Raw genomic sequence first — 17,789 nt, 5'->3', positions numbered from 1 at the left:
TAATATTTAAAATAATAATTTTGTTCATTTTTAAAAATTAAACCATGGTACTTACTATTTATATACATAAAGCAAAAACATCTGTGGTTCAAAATAACCCAAATATTTCTTGAACACCTAAAATTCCAAGTTAAGTGAATATCTATTTTTCTCGTTTTCAGGAAAGCAATCTTAAACGACTGTCACTAAAATAAAAATATATTTAGCACGACCGAACTCCGAAGGCTTAAATCACGACCAACTTAATCTGCAAAATAATTGATAAATTTATCAACTTTTTTATCTCTCATTTCCACGAAATCCTCTGTAGATAAAGCTTCGCTATCAGTAAACAAACGGGGCACCTCGATTAAGCAAGTCTGTAGAGCAGGTGTCCGGACCTGAGGTAAAAGATTTTTTTAAATAAACTATGTTCAAGATAACCCAAATATTATTTTAACACCTAAAATTTCTCGCTGAATGAGAATAACTCTAAAATAATATTTAGCTTGACCAATATCCGAAGGCACTCACCACCTTAACTGCTGAAAATTTATAGTTTGATCTACGTTTTTATCTCTCATTTCCACGAAATCCTCTATAGATAAACGCTTCGCTATCAGTAAACAAACGGGGCACCTGAAGTAAGCAAGTCTGTAGAGCAGGTGGCCGGACCTGAGGTATAAATAACGCGGGAATGTAAGAAACAGAAATCACTTAACTCTGCCTAACAATGCGCTCACGAGCCTGGACGAGCGAGTGGTCGAGGCGCGACTCGAGCCCGAGGCGCACATTACTCACCAGAGCGCACCGTTCACAGGGCATTATGGAAATTAGAGTTTTGACGTTTTTGGAGACACGCTGCAGGAAGGCTAACACAATAATAATTACAGCCCATCGACAGTGGGCGGGCACTATGCAGATGTGGTGGGGCATAATTCAGCGATTAGGGGTGGAAGGTGACACAGGGTCAAGCTGCTGCGTCCTGAGTCGGTCACACCGCGCGGGCTCGGGCATCTTCGCCGCAAGTAACACGATGCCACTTTTCGTGTCTGGATACTTTCAGGTGGCAAAACTCAGGATACAAAAGTAATAAAAAAATTAAAAATTAAAAGGCAATTGCGAACAGATTGATAGAAGTGACGAAAAAGTACGTTTCCTAATTATTAAATGGTTATTTTTTATATTTTAATATGAGGAACTAAATTCTTTTTTTTAGTTTCATATATTACAATGATCACTGTCGTCTAAATAATTAAGTAATGTAAATATGGATACGTTTTTTTATTAGTATCGTTTATACTCGTTTGTATAAGTGGGTCATTATCATTTTCACTACAATCTTGTATTTTTGAAATAATTACTTCATTTTCATTGTCATTACGTTCATTATGGGTTTATGATAACTGAATAAGACATAAAAATTCCGGAATAAAATATTGCTAAATGTCTTGTAAACACAGCATCTACTGTTGTTCATTATCTCTTGTACCTAACTTTTTATCGTTTGACATTGTTAACGGTTTTGACGTTTCTTCAGCGAAATTTATATTAAACTCTGTTTTTACGTAATTTATTTTTTAAGTTAATTTAAGGTAAAGCTCAATTTAATTGAGTAAAGTTTATAATTATAACTAACAGAAAGACTAAATTCCTAATACTTCCAGGATTAAATTACACTACTGCTTTATTAGCTAGAAAAGATCTAATAGATTTATTTTTAATCTTTTAAACGTTCGTCAAAAGAAGTAGTCACTTCAATAATTTTATAACATTTAAAATAAAATCCTGTTTGATCGGTATGGAAAGATTTGGTTCACTATTGTGTAAATTATTGATTATGACTTTTCAACACATTGGGATCCGGTGGCCACACAGACCAGAGTCTGAATCGAAGTTAATGAAGAGATTTTATGTTTTTATGATATGACTAAAATATGATAATAATATATGATAAGATCTCGAACTGACCCGTGGGTCATAGGGAAGGGTAGATTAAGGCTAAAATGATGATATCATATGTACAAAAAATGAAACCACGAGGATTACTTGCGTTCCCTAAAATGGTTAGAATTTTCATGACTAAGGTTCTTCGATGCAATATGTTTTTAGGCACATAAAACGTTGAAGATATCCTTCAGATTTTTTTAAACAGTTGAAGTTATTGTTTCTTGCAGATAATGCTGTATGAAACCATTGTGTCAACAAAACAGAACTCAAAGTCTTTAAAACCCCTACTCTTTTAAGGAGATGCCGACCTCCTTTTAACCCTTTTTCACCTCATAAATCAATACATCTACGCTCAATTCAGCTCCATGCTTCCAACTGCAGGTAAAATTTGTACTTTATTACTGAATCTCTTCGGGTACATGTGGTTTTAATTTATGGAATTCGTTTTGTATATAAGATAACAACCAAGAGCTAAAAATGCTTTACAAAATAATTACAGTTTGGTGTAAACTGAAAATTATATACTAAATTATACACTCACCTGGACAGTTATATGTAGTAAAGTTATCCAGATGCTATCAACATCACCCTTCTGGATTCTTAGTAACAGTTAACTACCCATGTATGGAAGTAGTTGGATACTATCATGTAACTACTCATCATATGTAAGTGAGCCATAATACAGAGACGATATCAGATACGCAACTGAATGTCAAATATAGAAACTCAACAAATCCACCCCTCAAGATGACTTTATGGGCTCTTTAAGTATACATTGGTTGAGATCTAAGCATTGCATCGAAGATGCTTGTCGATTAAAAATCACTAGCCTCGTTACATTATGAGCACAAGTCTCGTTGTCATGGCAACGTCCAATAACTCCACCTCTCCTCCCATTATCCATAAGACCTTGGCCAATCACTCTGTCGAGACGTTATGACTAAGATAACCGATATGAAGTAAAAACAAGTCTTGTGCCTCAGATAAGGGCTTGCAGAGACATGTTATCTCTGGAGTTATTCCACCTTCCCGGAAAATATTCGGAGGACACCCCATAACTAGTCTTCAGCACTATCTGGTAAATTGACTTATTTGAGCCTAATGATCATTGAACGTAATGATCTCCAATTAATCAACTTAAAAAGGCACTATCTAAAATAATTCATCTAAAAAATAACTTAATCAAGACTCTTAGAATTATGTGAAACCTATCCTATCTCAAAAAGAAGAAGAATAAATTGGGAAAGTATTATTCTGAACATTTAAAATTAACTTTACATTTTACTTTAAATGACCTCCACTTTCTTTTAAAAGTAGTAGGAAATTATTTTGGAAATGTAAGTGTGTCGACATATATTAAATTCTTTGTATAATTGCGACAGGTATAGTTTGAACCAAGGTTTAGGGACTTGCCCTGTGTCAGAAGAAGGGATAGTCCTATAGGAAAGAGTAGGTGACGAATACGATGAGTTTCTTTATGTGGCCAAATAGGTACAATATTTTTACTAATAGGATCTGACCAAAAAATAAAATTATATAACCCAAATCAAAATCAAAATACACTCATGAAACATGTTTTCAGTAGCTGACGTTTTTGAGTCAGTTGGAGAACATAGTTTACTTTATGATCATAAAATTAACCATTAGTTTGGTTGATTTTTAATGAAGGTTTCGCACTGCAGTCCCATAGGACACTTCTATCCTAAGAACATGAGAAATATTTAAAAATCTGAAAATTCCATAGAGTCTATGCATTTAGATTTAAATTTCGAAAATTTTTTAACCAGGGTCAAGGACAAAGTACAAGAATTGATTTTTATATCAAGTTTGTAAATATGGCATTTCTTTTTATTTTACTAATACTTAAGGAAAATAGCATTTTAAATGAAATATATTTCTAGGAAATATCAAGTTTTAAATAAAATATTTTTGAGGGGATTAAATGTTCTATGAAAACACGTAATTCCTTTCAGTCTTCCTTTATATATGTATTTTGAAACATTTATACTCTTATCTTCAACAGGGTTTTTTCAGCAGAAACAATTTTTAAACAGCCCCAATTATTATTTTAAGTGACTACAATCCCTAAAGTAATTATGAGAAACTTCTATTTTTCAGTTGAAAATTAAAGAAATGAAACAATGATTAATCCAGGTGAAGGTCAAAATGCACTGCCAATTTGTTTATTTGATATCCCAGAGAGTCGACATTTGACAAAAATAACAATTCTTGTTTAAAAATGTAGCACTTATATTAAAATATTGAAAGTCTAAAGATGAAATAATTTTGGGGAAAGCCTCGTTGCGAGGGAGATCCCACGACCCGGACCTTTCCAAGAGCAGACAGGGGACCAAGACGGGGGACTCATGTTAGGAACGGGTCGCCGAACAAGGAGTGTGAGTAGGCAATCCTGTCCGCCTCCCGCGGGACTCTGTCACTGAACCCTGCAAATCTGGCGGTGAACTCATCGTTCTCCCGTAGCGGGAGAGAACCACTTTTTAATCTAAAGTGAACGGATACTTAGAGAAAATCAAGGGGCAAAAACTCTTAATAACACTTGTCAATATGCCTACGTGTTGTGCGGCTTTTCATAAGTACGTGCGAATCGAGTTGAAACAGTGAGAGACCTCGTAGTTCCTTGTAGAAGTTGATAGAAACACTTGTTGTAGAAGAATGAGCAATTTAGTGAAAGGAATTTTATGGAAATCTAAAAGGTCTATTCCTAAATTTCTCGGATACTCCAATCTTATATTATAGTTTCTTGAAATTTTTCTCTTGAATCTCAAGACTTTCCCAAAGAAATTTAAATTCCCATATTGCCCAAACTGAAGGTCGTTCAAGTGTCATGGTCCTGAGTATTATGCTCCAAATCCAATACATGAAGATGCGTTGCAAGTTCCGGCTTTTCGTAAGTACGTACGAATGGCGTTGAAACAGTGAGAGACCACGAATTTCCTCGTAGAAGTTGATAGAAGCACTTGTTGCAGAAGAATGAGGAATTTAGTGAAAGAAGTTTTGTGGAGATCTAAAGAATTAATTTATAAAATGCTAGGATACTCCCATTTTTCATAATAGTTTCTTGAAATTTTTCTTAAATCCAGGACTTTCCCACAGAAATTGAAATTCCCACATTGCTCAAACTGAAGATCATTCAAGTATCATGGTCCTGAGTATGTATACTCCAAATCCAACACATGAAGATGCGATGCAAATTGCGGCTTTTCATAAGTACGTGCGAATCGAGTTGAAACAGTGAGAGAGACCAGGTAGTTCCTTGTAGACATTAATGGAAACACTTGTTGCGGAAGAATGGGCAATTTAGTGAAAGAAATTCGATGGAAAATCTAAAAGGTCTATTCCTAAGATGCTAGGATAATCCCATTTTCAATTATAGTTTCTTGACATTTTTCTTAAATCATTCAAATACCATGGTCCTGAGTATCATGCTCGAAATCCAATACAGAATGCGTTGCGAATTGCGGCAATCATCAGCCTAAATGTCAGGCTTCAATAACGCTCAGCCAAATTTCAAGATGGACGTGCAAGAGTATAGGAAATATATTCTATTCTATGTATAAATGAACTTTCGTGCTGAATTTGAAGTTTATAGACAAAATATTTCTCGAGATATATTTGTACAAGTTTATAGGTCAGTTCGTTTTCGAGATATCGTGCGGACAGACAATCAGGTAGACAGACAGACAGACAGGTATAAATTGCTCCAGTTCCTTGAACGATAACAAATAATCATTGTATTAGATAAAAAATAATCATTTATATTGAACCGGTCCACACAGCATTTTCGCCCAACTGGACTCTGATTAGATCAACCTCTGGCGACACCTGTTGGAACTACGAGTTCCCTAGGTGCCAGTGAATTATTGTTCTTAACATTGATCAAAGATTTTGAATAATTATGGAAGTGATATATTTATTGTTTTTGAGCTCTTCATAAGTACGTGCAAATGGAGTTGTAAGTGAATGGCCACGTAGTTCCTTGTAGTAGTTGATAAAAGCACTATTGTTGCATAAGAATGGGCAGTTTAGTGAAAGAAATGTTATTCACTATATATCACTAAAGAACCCACTTCTAAAATGCTAGGATACTCCAATTTTCTATTATAGTTCCTTGACATCCAAGGCTTTCTCAAAGAAATTGAAATTCCCGTATTGCCCAAACTGAAGGCCATTCAAGTATCATGCTACTGAGTATCATGCTCCAAATCCAACACACGACGAAAACCCAAATGCAAATCCAACAAGTTCAGACAAGAAGAAGCCGACTCTCCTTGACAAGTAGACCGAACACAGTGAAAGGACAAGCGGCTGATGCAAAGGTCGGGGACATGCTGGAGCATCTGACTGACCCACAGACCAGAGGAAGTGATGACATGACCTGCAGTGTCAATGGGTCAATCACATCCTCTCATCTTGTTACGTCTGCTCCGGCTCTTAACTCTTCTTTTCAGATGGACCTCCGTCTTCCTGCCTTCACAATTAGACTTCGCTGGACCTTTACTTGATCTCGTAAGTTAAGTCATTGCTAGAAACGATTATTGGCTGAACGTTAGTGAAACGTATCACTTGAGGGACTGAAAAGTGTAATTAATCTCTATCTGCCTGTTCACACGATACCTCCTAAACTAATGAATATAGATTAAAAATTGTGTATGAAGCTTCATTTCTTTATGAGGAACACTGAGTTCGATGATGGTGCATATTGTTATATTGGTCTTATGGGTAACCATGACGGCTCCGAGAAAATATTGGAACACATAAATTTGTAAACAAATCCGGTAAAGTCATAAGATATTACCAGGTTGCTTGATGTGTAGACTTTTTTTATTATGAAAAAAATGTGAATGTATCACGTGGCATGTTGTCTTGTGAAAGATTAGATCTGTAGACTATTTCAACAGAGGCAAGAATTTGTTTACGTTGCGTGAATTGGCAATTAGTTCACCATGGAATTTGGCTGAGAGTCGTTAAATCCTATCTCTTAGGCCTGCCACAATTTTTCTTTTGTTTATCCAAAACATTTCTTTTACTTGTGATTTTCTGTGGATTTAAACACTTCTTTTGAATGTATGATTGTCTGATGTTCCATCTGTCAATAACAAATTTGCTGTAGAATAGAAATTTTGAATTCAACCTGAGTGAAGCCTGAGTTGTTTGAATAGCCATTAAATACAATATTGTACATGTATTATTTTTAATTCATAAAAACGTAGATTTATGTATGTTATATCTGACTATTCAAATTAAAAAGTGATGAAGTAAGTTTATTGATTATTAATAAACTACATAATTAATTTATTAATTTTATAAGTAATTTATTAATTTACTCCATTAAAATAAAACTGATTTAATAGGATCACTAGGTAAGTTCAATTCCAGTAATGATGAGAGAAGGTGAAAACAATATTTACTATTTGCTTTTGAAAGAGATAAGCAAATGTAAGTATATGGAATATTTTGGCCAGTAGAATACATGGATATGTTTTTACAGTTAATTTTATATTGTAAACAAACCAGTTTGAATAATTATTTTGAAAAAAAACCAATAACGATAAGACCTTACATAAGTATAAAATGTTGTTTTTCAGGAGAAAATAAGTAGCGCGTAACAGAGTAGAAGTTGTGTCACCAAAATACAATATTATCTGGCAATTAGAGCGTCCTTGCCGAGTAGATGGGGCAAATTAGTAACAATGAACCGTTCAACTGTCAACGTGTTGTCAACACTGAATATCGGTGCTGTCTGTCCGTCATGGGCTCTAGATTACGGAGTACACTACCGGTCTTCAACAAGACAGTTGTACTTAAACAATAATTGTTACATTTTCGTGGTATAAAATGACGGATGTACCAGCAAAGACAATACCAAAGGCGAGGCAATGTCCGATATTCTATTGACGCAGTTGTGTTTCTTACGTAACTAGTTTGATCAATAGTGTATGTATATATGATTTACCTGCAAACTATTAGTTGTACTCAACTACTTAACCTGTCCATTGAAAATATATATTAGTCTACAGTACTGTTGAAGATTATTGTTTAAGATGGAGTAAAATTTAATCCCTCATACTTTTTAAAAGTAAAAAAAATTAAATTACATAACACAAATGACTACGTAACACACAGATTATGTGAAGGAAACAGGATTTTTTCTGTTTGTTTGAAGGTTATTTTTGACCATGGAAGGATTGTGAAGGAAACTGGATTTTTCCGGACATTTGCCATCGTTCAGTGAAACAAGAAATCAGTAACATTACGTTTTGAGAGATCTGCAATCATGATCTCTTCTCACAACGATGGCAAATGTCCGGAAAAATCCAGTTTCCTTCACATAATCTGTTTGTTACGTAGTCATTTGTGTTATATAATACTATTTTTTTTTTTTTTTTTTTTTTTTTTTTTTTTTTTTTTTTTTTTTTTTTTTTTTTTTTTTACTTTTAAAAAGTATGAGGGATTAAATTTTACTCTATCTTAAACAATAATCTTCAACAGTACTGTAGACTATTATATACTTTCAATGCACAGGTTAAGTAGTTGAGTACAACTGTTAGTTTGCAGGTAAAATCGTTAAATATTACTAGTTTTCATTGTTTTCTTTTGTTATAGGTTTTGAATAGATAAGTACATAATCACTGCTATAGGAATTACTTAATTACTTGACATTTAATCCTTGGAGAACAGTATTATATAACTTTATTAGTGGTACTAACTATTATCATAACAATAATATTGAAGGGCATGTTTGATGTATTTGAAAATTATTATAACAGATTAAATAGCTCTTTATAAACTCAAATGAATCCTTCTCCACTGAGATGTATAAAAATAAACACGAACAATTAATTAATTTTAAGTTTATTTATTTAAACACTAAAATCTCAAAATACTGATACACTTACCTGAAAGTTAATACTTAGTTTAAAAGGAGTTACATCATAAAGTAAGAATAGGCTATGTTAGTATAATACAAAAAGCTCTGTTCAATGCTTATCACAACCCCATGTGTGATAGCTTTAATTCCTATCAATAACTATTAGAAGGGGTATAGAAATCTAGATTGCCGTGCGGCATTCTACGTTTGAATTTTGAGCTATCGTTTCATATTTCTAAGCAATTGTAAGCTGTAACTGTCGAAAAAGTAATAAACATGGACAGTTATAATTTAAAATCGGTTTGAAATATAACAAATACAAATAAAGACCCCTAAGGATAATAAGAGGTTGTATGGCGGAATTTCAAGCCTGATAACTCTGAAGATAACTTAATCTTCGAGAGTTTCTTAATTGAATTATCTTATCTATTGATACAGAAAAGAAATGTTTACCTTTTCAGACAGACAGAATATAAATTGAGTCAGCCTCCTGATTGACAGGGTTCAATAACACTGAGCCAAATTCCAGGGATGGACATGCACGATTATGGAAAGCATTATTGTCTTTTTAGAAATGAACTTTCGTACTGAATTTGAAGTCTATAGACGAAATATTCCTAGAGATATATTGGTACACGATGCATTCACAAAACTTCAATTCTATAATAGGTCAGTTTGTTTTTGAGATATCGTGCGGATATACGGGACAGACAAATAGATAGATATCAATTTATCCAGTCCCTCGAGCGGTAACCAATAATCGTATTAGATAAAAAAATAATCATTTTTGTTGAACCGCTCCACACTGCATTTTCGCCCAACTGGACTCTGATTAGATCGACCTATGGCGACACCTGTTGGAACTACGATTTACTTAGGTTCCAGTGAATTATTGTTCATACCACCAACTGTTGGTACTAATTAGCTCTTTACAGAATCTGGCACATTGCATCAAAGTTCTTAACATTGACCAAAGACATTGAATAATTATGGAAGTGATTTATTTATCGTTTTTGAGATCTTTTAAAAACTGCTCTCTCTGAAGTACATTATTATCACTTGTTCCATTGTCTTCGTCTTTGGAGAATCTAATTCCTCAAAGCATTTACACGTACGTTTCACTATTTTAATGGGACCACATACATTGTTACAGACGGAAAATATGTTCAATTGGAGCATTAGGAGGTTCTGTTTTATGATCCATCTATTATTCCCAGTAAGGGAGTCTCTGAGAGAATAACTTTGACAATTGGTACTGTGGGAATCAGCGTCTTTTTTCGTTCTGCTTCTATTCAAATTATTCCGGTTGTTAATATCCAATTTACCTATCGGTTTTCTCTGAGAAGAAACGCAAATTAAGTTGTTTATATATGTATAAATTCTGAATTAGAAGTGTAAGGTTTCATAATTAAAAGACACACTAGGAACAGTAACACAGGTACTACTAATCTGGTATTGTTGTAGATTTAGAGTAAATTACTAATCCGTGACAAGGGTAGACTGTGGTCTCGGGATGAGCTGAGCTCAGAGGCACAGCAGACACAAATCTGTTGAGTGCAGATGGCGTGGCTCAGGATGTTGATAAGAAGTTCCCGGAAGCGAGTCTGAAGAATCAGCAGCAAATTTCCACTGGCACCTTCTCTGACTACTCAGATTACTCTAGACTGTTAAACTATAGTGCGTAGAAAATTACGCTGCACATTTAGCAAATAGGCTATTACATTTCTGTTTATAGCAAATGCTTGATAAGAAACAGGCACAATGAACTCTAATCACCTATATATTTCCAGAACAATAAAAAATAACTTATTAAGAATTTTGTGCGACTGACTAATCAAATTGTAAACTTATTCAAACTTAATAATGGAATTATTGAAGAGAACGATATTGTTCTTATAATAATTTATTGATTGCTATAAATACTAATTCATATATTCAGATACATACTTTTTAATGACACTTATTCACTTAATTTCCTATCCATTGGCATCATTTGCAGTCTTTCTGGTCAGTTGTTTCTATGTCTTATATTGTAAGCTATGCCATCTTACTGTGTGAAATATTGTGTCAAATATGTTGTAAGAATTATAATGGTTTACCGTTGGAAATAAATAAATAAATCACGTAAATTTAGTTCGAAGTGAGGTCAACCCGATTGTCAGTAATTGGGATAAAACTGCTGTAGCTCAGGTCGTGCTCCGATATGTATATATTTCCTTCTTACAATGAAGTACTAGGACATGAGTTGATTTCTTGGCCGGCCAATGGAATATTCACAGCAAAAATTCAATGGCAATGTAGCTTGTGTTATTCCTCCTCTTCAGGTCGAAACAATGTACCTGGGTATATTTGGGAGTGCCGATGGCCGAGCGGTCAAGGTCGTTGGACTTTGGGTCTGAGTTAGAGATAACGCAAGTTCAAATCCTGTCTGTGACCATTGCACTTTTTATCAGTACCATTGACCTTGTACTGTATCGACTCTCCCCCTTATTCTGTTTGATAAGATCATCGCACAGGCCAGTGGCCCATGAGGGCGGACTGGATAAGGCTTTAGAGGGTCGAACCTGAAGAAGTCATCCATATTGAATCTTGGTACCTAAGTTGGTCATAAATGTTCAACCTTGGTTCCTGAGTTTGCCATACAGGTCATATTCCTCGGCACCTGAAGTAGTCATCCATATCAAACCTTGGTACTTGAATAGGTCATCCATATTGAATCTTGGTACCTGAGTTTTGTCATCAATGTTCAACTTCGGTTCCTGAGTTTATCATGCAGGTCAAACTTCGGTACCTGAATAGGTCATCCATATTGAATCTCGGTACCTAAGTTTTGTCATCAATGTTCAACCTTGGTTCCTGAGTTTGCCATACAGGTCGTATTCCTCGGTACCTGAAGTAGTCATCCATATCAAACCTTGGTACCCGAGTTTTGTCATCCAAATTTAATCTTGGTACCTAAGTTTTATCATCAATGTTCGACATCGGTTCCTGACTTTGTCATCCAGGTCATATTCCTCGGTACCTGAGTTTATCGTGCAGGTCAAACTTCGGTACCTGAATAGGTCATCCATGTTGAATCTTGGTACCTCAGTTTGTCATCAATCCCGAACCTTGGTATCTACGTTTGTCACTCAGTTCGTATTTGTTGTATTCCTTGGCGGTTTTGTCATCCATGTGGTATTTTAAGAGATATGTATTATCAATGTTTGTCGTATCCAGTTATAATCTTCACTTGACTATCAAGCCTTGCCTACAGTTGCAGGTAAATCCACCACCGTAATAGGTCAGTTATGGATGGATCATTGTGCAAGTTGAAATACGGCTTAAATTTCAGTACCAGTTCCTTTTTAATCTTCAGATATCCAAACATTAAGTAGTAAAAACTATTCAATAAAAAATTCCTGAGCAGGTGAATGAATAAAGTGATAAACTGAAGCTCAGAAATGTGAATAATTGACTACTGAGTGTATAAATGAAAACATAAATTATGAATTACCGCATGCTACGGCGTTGATCAAAACATAAATTCTGTCTTTAGGACTGACCATAGCCATGTAACTTGAAACCCTACCTAAATAATTCCGTCTTTTTTAATTATAGCATGGATTTAATAAAGTTCTAAACTAAACTTTACAAGTATTATATTGCATTATTTATTGTTTATTTGTATTTTCCGTCTCTTCTTTCCTGCTGAAAGCACGTGTGCCCACGTGTGACGTCTTGGGAAAATCAAAGATGGCGGCCGGCGGCCATATTGTTTTGTGTTCGGATCAGCTGATAGTCGTCCATGGATTGGCGGAGAAAATTGTACAGATTTTTGGACTGAGAACTCAAAATTCCCGTGTATAGGTTAAAGTGTAATTTTAGTTTAAGTAATCTGTTTAAGGAGTACAATGGTGTATACAAAGATCTTTACGAACTAAGACATTTTCTAGAATGCACATACTATAATGATCTGTAAATCCTAAACTATTTCCACTGTCAGTTTGAAATTCACAAGTACACAACTTCTTGTGAGACGTTCCCACCCAACTAACATTTAAGACCTTGCTATAACTTCTGTAGTAACTATGAGGAGCTTTTCCGTGACGGTAGGTCGGAAGCCTACCTGTGTTGTTGAACCAGAGATTGAACCAATCCTCGATGTTGCCGGGTGGTGGGTGGAGGTTGTGCGCATGCGCATTATAGGGGAAGGACGGCCTGAGGAGCCTCTGCACTTGCACGATGTCCAGGAACTCCGCTCCTCCAGGAGACTCCCCCTCAGGCACGTCGTCCGGCTCCCTCTTCATGGCGAGTAGCATGGCGGCGTCTCTCCCCATCCCCCATGGCCGGCACTGCACAGCACTCACGGCACGATCACGCACTCCGGCACTCTCGGACACGACGCGGACACTCCGCTGGCACGAACCGATGAATGGAGCGCCCCCGTGGTCCGGTGGCAGTGGGGTACGTGTCGTCACGGATACGTCACGTCTGGAAACCGGCCGAGACGCTCACGCTCGGCCCACGCCCCGGCCGCTCGCCGACATCGCGGCCCAAAACGGGCGTATTGACACGCCAAGGCGGTATACGTCACGGAATCCCGCCCAGCTGCGTACTCCGCTCCGGCTGGACGGATACGGAAATATACCGAGGAGCTACGGCACTGCTAATTCCGTCCTCACGTGAGTCATGCTCTTGGAGACACACACACTACCGCCGCGGCAGGTTCACTGCACACACTGTATATGTGGTGTCTGGCAATAGGCTGGCCAGACTGGAAGGTCAATCTCTCCAGCCTTGCTTGGATTCCGGGAAGGCTTATCTCAAAATCCATGTTTACTGCCTTCATAAAAGAACAGTTGCAATTGGAACAGTTTTGATAATTTTGAATGCATTAATCATTGTGTGAAAGTAACAACCGTAAGCGAATTGCTACTAATGAAATTTGGGCCAGTGGTATTTAATTAATTAAACTCAATGTAATTAATCAAAACCGTTTGATTAATTACTCCGACTGGAACCGGTCGGGTTTCTCCACTAAATTGTCTCTTACCCGACCAAATTCGAATACCTACCTCAAATGTCAAAAATGTTTTACTACTAAGATTGGGCCGGGTGGTTTTTATGAAAACATATCCAAATGAGGTAAACGCAGAGATTTATGGTCCAGAGACTCATAAGTAGGGATGTACTTTCTAAGATTTCCGTTTCGTGGCAATGAATAGGGGATTGTTATGCAAGAGGGTTTTCGATAGTTTGATAAGCATGTTATTGTTCCTATACATATTCTTGATACGATATGTACCGGTCGACGTACGTAATACTTTTTACCGAAAAAGTTAAGCAGTAACATGTACGCTTGACAGTGTACTATTCTTCCTTATCCAACAGTTTCAGTATCTTCACTACCGCCACTTGCATGAAGTGTCATTTGCAAGGAATTTCCCTTTGTGAAAGATATGGAAAAACGGTTGTATATGACGTGTAGTTGGCACACAGGGTTCTTTTGTCGACATGATCAGAATTTCCTGGTCCATTACTTGAAAGACTAGATCCAGCCTTTTTCCTCAACTTCAGAGAGTTTTGTATCGGTCGAACAGATGCTAATCTCTCAAAGGAAGTTTTGAGGTGGCAGAAACGCGTACGAGTCCATGTAGACAATACGTGATGAAAACTGAGACAGGATCACATTAGTATCTCCATATTAACATAATATCAATAGTAGTCAGTCCTTTTTAGGCCTCTTGGAAACTTACGTAATCGATTCACATCGATTGCTGTGGTGAGAAACATCACCCGTTTAATCGTTATCTTGTCGGAAACGCAATTTATATCATGCCAAATTCATCGACTGTTGCTAAGACGTTTCATAGTTTGCGGTTGCAACCATCTTTCAATTTCTTACACTTTTAAAGAAATAAAAGAGCCATATGGTTTTAACAGTACAGGGAAAGCCTCCTCAAGGGCAAGCTGAAGATCGAAGGGGTTTTTACATGATTACTTTATCGTCGGTGTGGTTTAAATGGACCACATTTTGTTCTGCTTCACCTAGGTTTTGTTGAGAGAGCTGTGCACCAATATACTGTGCGAACTGTGCACCGAAAATATTATAGGAGACTGTGCACAGACCTGATATGAAAACTGTGCACCGAGATGAAACAAGCACTGTGCACAGAGAAGATTATGTTATGAGAACTGTGCAAAGAAGATATGTGAAAACTTTGCACTGAGATGTTGTGAGAACTGAACGAATGAGCTAACAATAATTTATTCTTTTGTGTGTCGAGTTATGGTTTTCAAACAACCCAAATTAAATTCATCCAAGTGTATTTATTTCATAACCATCAGACTGGAGAATGCAAAGAACATTCTCTTTGTTAACAAAACTCAAGGAGTAATTTCGTAAAGTGCATCAGATGATTATGCAGTACATGATTTTGCACTATAGTACGAGTTGTAAATCCTTTGGAAGTGTTACACAACTCTTCGTGTTAATAAGCAGTAAAAGATAACTGCACTCTAGTAAGAGTTATTAATCAGTTTGAAGTTACTGCACAACTCTCTGTGTTATTAATCAGTAAAAGATAGCTGCACTCTAGTACGAGTTATTAATCAGTTGGAAGTTACTGCACAGCTCTCTTGTGTTATTAATCAGTAAGAGATAACTGCACTCTAGTACGAGTTATTAATCAGTTGGAAGTTACTGCACAACTCTCCGTGTTATTAATCAGTAAGAGATAACTGCACTCTAGTACGAGTTATTAATCAGTTGGAAGTTACTGCACAACTCTTTGTGTTATTAATCAGTAAGAGATAACTGCACTCTAGTACGAGTTATCAGTAGGAAGTTACTGCACAACTCATCGCGTTATTAATCAGTAAAAGATAGCTGCACAATAGTACGAGTTATTAATCACTGAGAAATTCTTGCACAATGCTTCATGTGATTATTCAGTATTTAAGAGATGACGGTATTACAGCACGAGTCTCAATTACTGGGGATGACTGTACAATGCTTCTGTCAATTAATCAGGAAAATATTATTCACGAGTAAGTAATCACTGAGTACAACAAAATTCTTCGTGTGGCATACATAAACAAATTGCTGTACTACACTACGAGTCTTAAGTTAATCGATAATTTTTGCTTTACTATATTACTCTTCAGATGATTAATTACTGAAACACCCTTCCACTAAACGAATACAATAGAGTTGCCGCCAAATTAGCCTTTTACGAATTGCGTTTCTCGTAAACCGATTGACAAATATTACACAGATATCGTCGACTGAGACGGTACAGTCCAGTTACAGAGGACGAGTCACTGTTCCCCACACCGAGTATTACAGGTGGGGAACGCTTGTAAAACAGATATAATTATCCTCACACAGAGGCGCCAGAATGTGGCTTAAATGGAGCCAGGCATTTCTGGCAACAGCTGGCATACCTGTGACGTCACGGGGGAGGGGGAGGGGGCACACAAAAATACATGAAAAACAAGTGAGATCACGGAGCAAATATTGCCCGTGGCTATAAATACGGAGAGCAGTGCACGTGTGACGTCATGAGCCTTTCAGAGTCAAGGTCGCGCGCGCGTGCGCGGCAAATTAGGGCTAAACCGCGCGCAGGCGGCGGCAATGTAAACCCGGTAGTACTCGAGTTCTTGTTGAGCAATACGTTCCATTGACGTGTAATTAGCACTAATTTCGGAAAAAACTATGATATAAGATAGTTTTTACAAGTTTTATGTTAGTTAAGAAATAAAATCGTGTCAATTAGGTTCAGTCTCACAAAAGGTATATTAATGCAGGGTGTAAAAATGTCCCGCACGAGCTTTCAAATTCCCGAACGATTACAGGCAAAGCAATAAAACTTAATATATCATTACTGCGCCTATAAATCTACTTTTTGAACTAACTGCGATTTATTATCATGTCCGGAAGGTGGTCCGCAAGGAGCAAGAAGGAAATCTTAAATTAAAGCATAGATCGAGTTGTACATCAAATTAAAGGTCTTTATTAGTAGAGTACAATACCACAAATCCGACTTAAAAGGGTTGACTCTCTAAAAAAATATGTTCTTTTAAAGTTTGAAACATTTACAATCAAGGTCCTTTTGAAGATGGTGTAATATTCTCGTATTGTCTTAAGTTGTGAAAGTTAAACTTAATAATAGTAGATGAGTACTGGACTTAAGAAAATGTTTTTAACGTAGTTAGTGACTATTCACATCCAATATATACGTAACGTAAGCATAGCCATGTGCATTATATTAAACGAACAATATTTGATGTGAAGAGTCCAGTATCCATTTACTAAATTTAACATTCACAACTTTAATTGGCTATTCTTATCTTGGGAATGCATCACTTCATTTTCCATTCGTGAAATCGAAAGGTTATGTGAACATGTTTATGTATTTATTTTTTACTTGTTTATTAAAATAAATTTGGTACATCAAAACCGGAGCTCTTTTTTAATTACCCTACACCACGGGCGCTGTAAGGATTATGTTTCAATAGGTAATTTTCTAGATCTAGTGGACCTTGCTTGATTCAACATGAAAGTAGAATCATTTTAAGGTGGTACAATCGGGTTTTCGTTTGGATAACGCTTTTGTTTTGAAGATAAGATAACTTCCCTGAACACAGAAACATAAACTGTTTTTATCACTCTTCTTGGAATTATAGGCATTTAGTAGAAGAACTTTAAGCAATATTGTAACTAAAACATGGACCTGATTATAAAATGCCCCACATACACAATATTCTGCTTCAAATGGCCGGACTTATCAAAAAGATTTTCTTTTTTCATGTCTTCAGAAATAATGAACTGTAAAGCATACGGCCAAACTTTTGTTTCAACATTTCTTTTTTAATTCATCAAGTACTCCTGTTGAATTCTGATCACCATTACAATTACTAAGGAATTATTGAGAGGCAGTGTTCATAGTACTTATTAGGCTGAACCCCACAGTAATAGTGAGTGAGG

General features: G+C 36.2%; 1 protein-coding gene across 4 annotated transcripts in view; it reads right to left on the bottom strand.

The window, feature by feature from the left end:
- The window catches only part of LOC124353117 (early growth response protein 1-B), a 310,807-nt gene that overhangs the window by 53,605 nt on the left and 239,413 nt on the right, over positions 1-17,789 (bottom strand). The window contains exon 1 of one of the 4 annotated variants that reach the window (XM_046802953.1): positions 12,927-13,226. The exons of 2 other annotated variants lie outside the window; for them this stretch is intronic. In XM_046802953.1, the coding sequence (XP_046658909.1) occupies positions 12,927-13,137 (211 nt within the window). In that variant the 5' untranslated portion in view covers positions 13,138-13,226. Of the gene's footprint in view, positions 1-12,926; positions 13,227-17,789 lie in introns of those variants that run through there. One more of the 4 variants, XM_046802954.1, reaches the window with a different exon arrangement.

Source organism: Homalodisca vitripennis, chromosome 1 (assembly GCF_021130785.1).
Source record: "Homalodisca vitripennis isolate AUS2020 chromosome 1, UT_GWSS_2.1, whole genome shotgun sequence".
Lineage (NCBI taxonomy): Eukaryota > Metazoa > Arthropoda > Insecta > Hemiptera > Cicadellidae > Homalodisca > Homalodisca vitripennis.
Note: the sequence above shows the minus strand (reverse complement) of the source record. Positions and strands in the feature narration are given on the sequence as shown.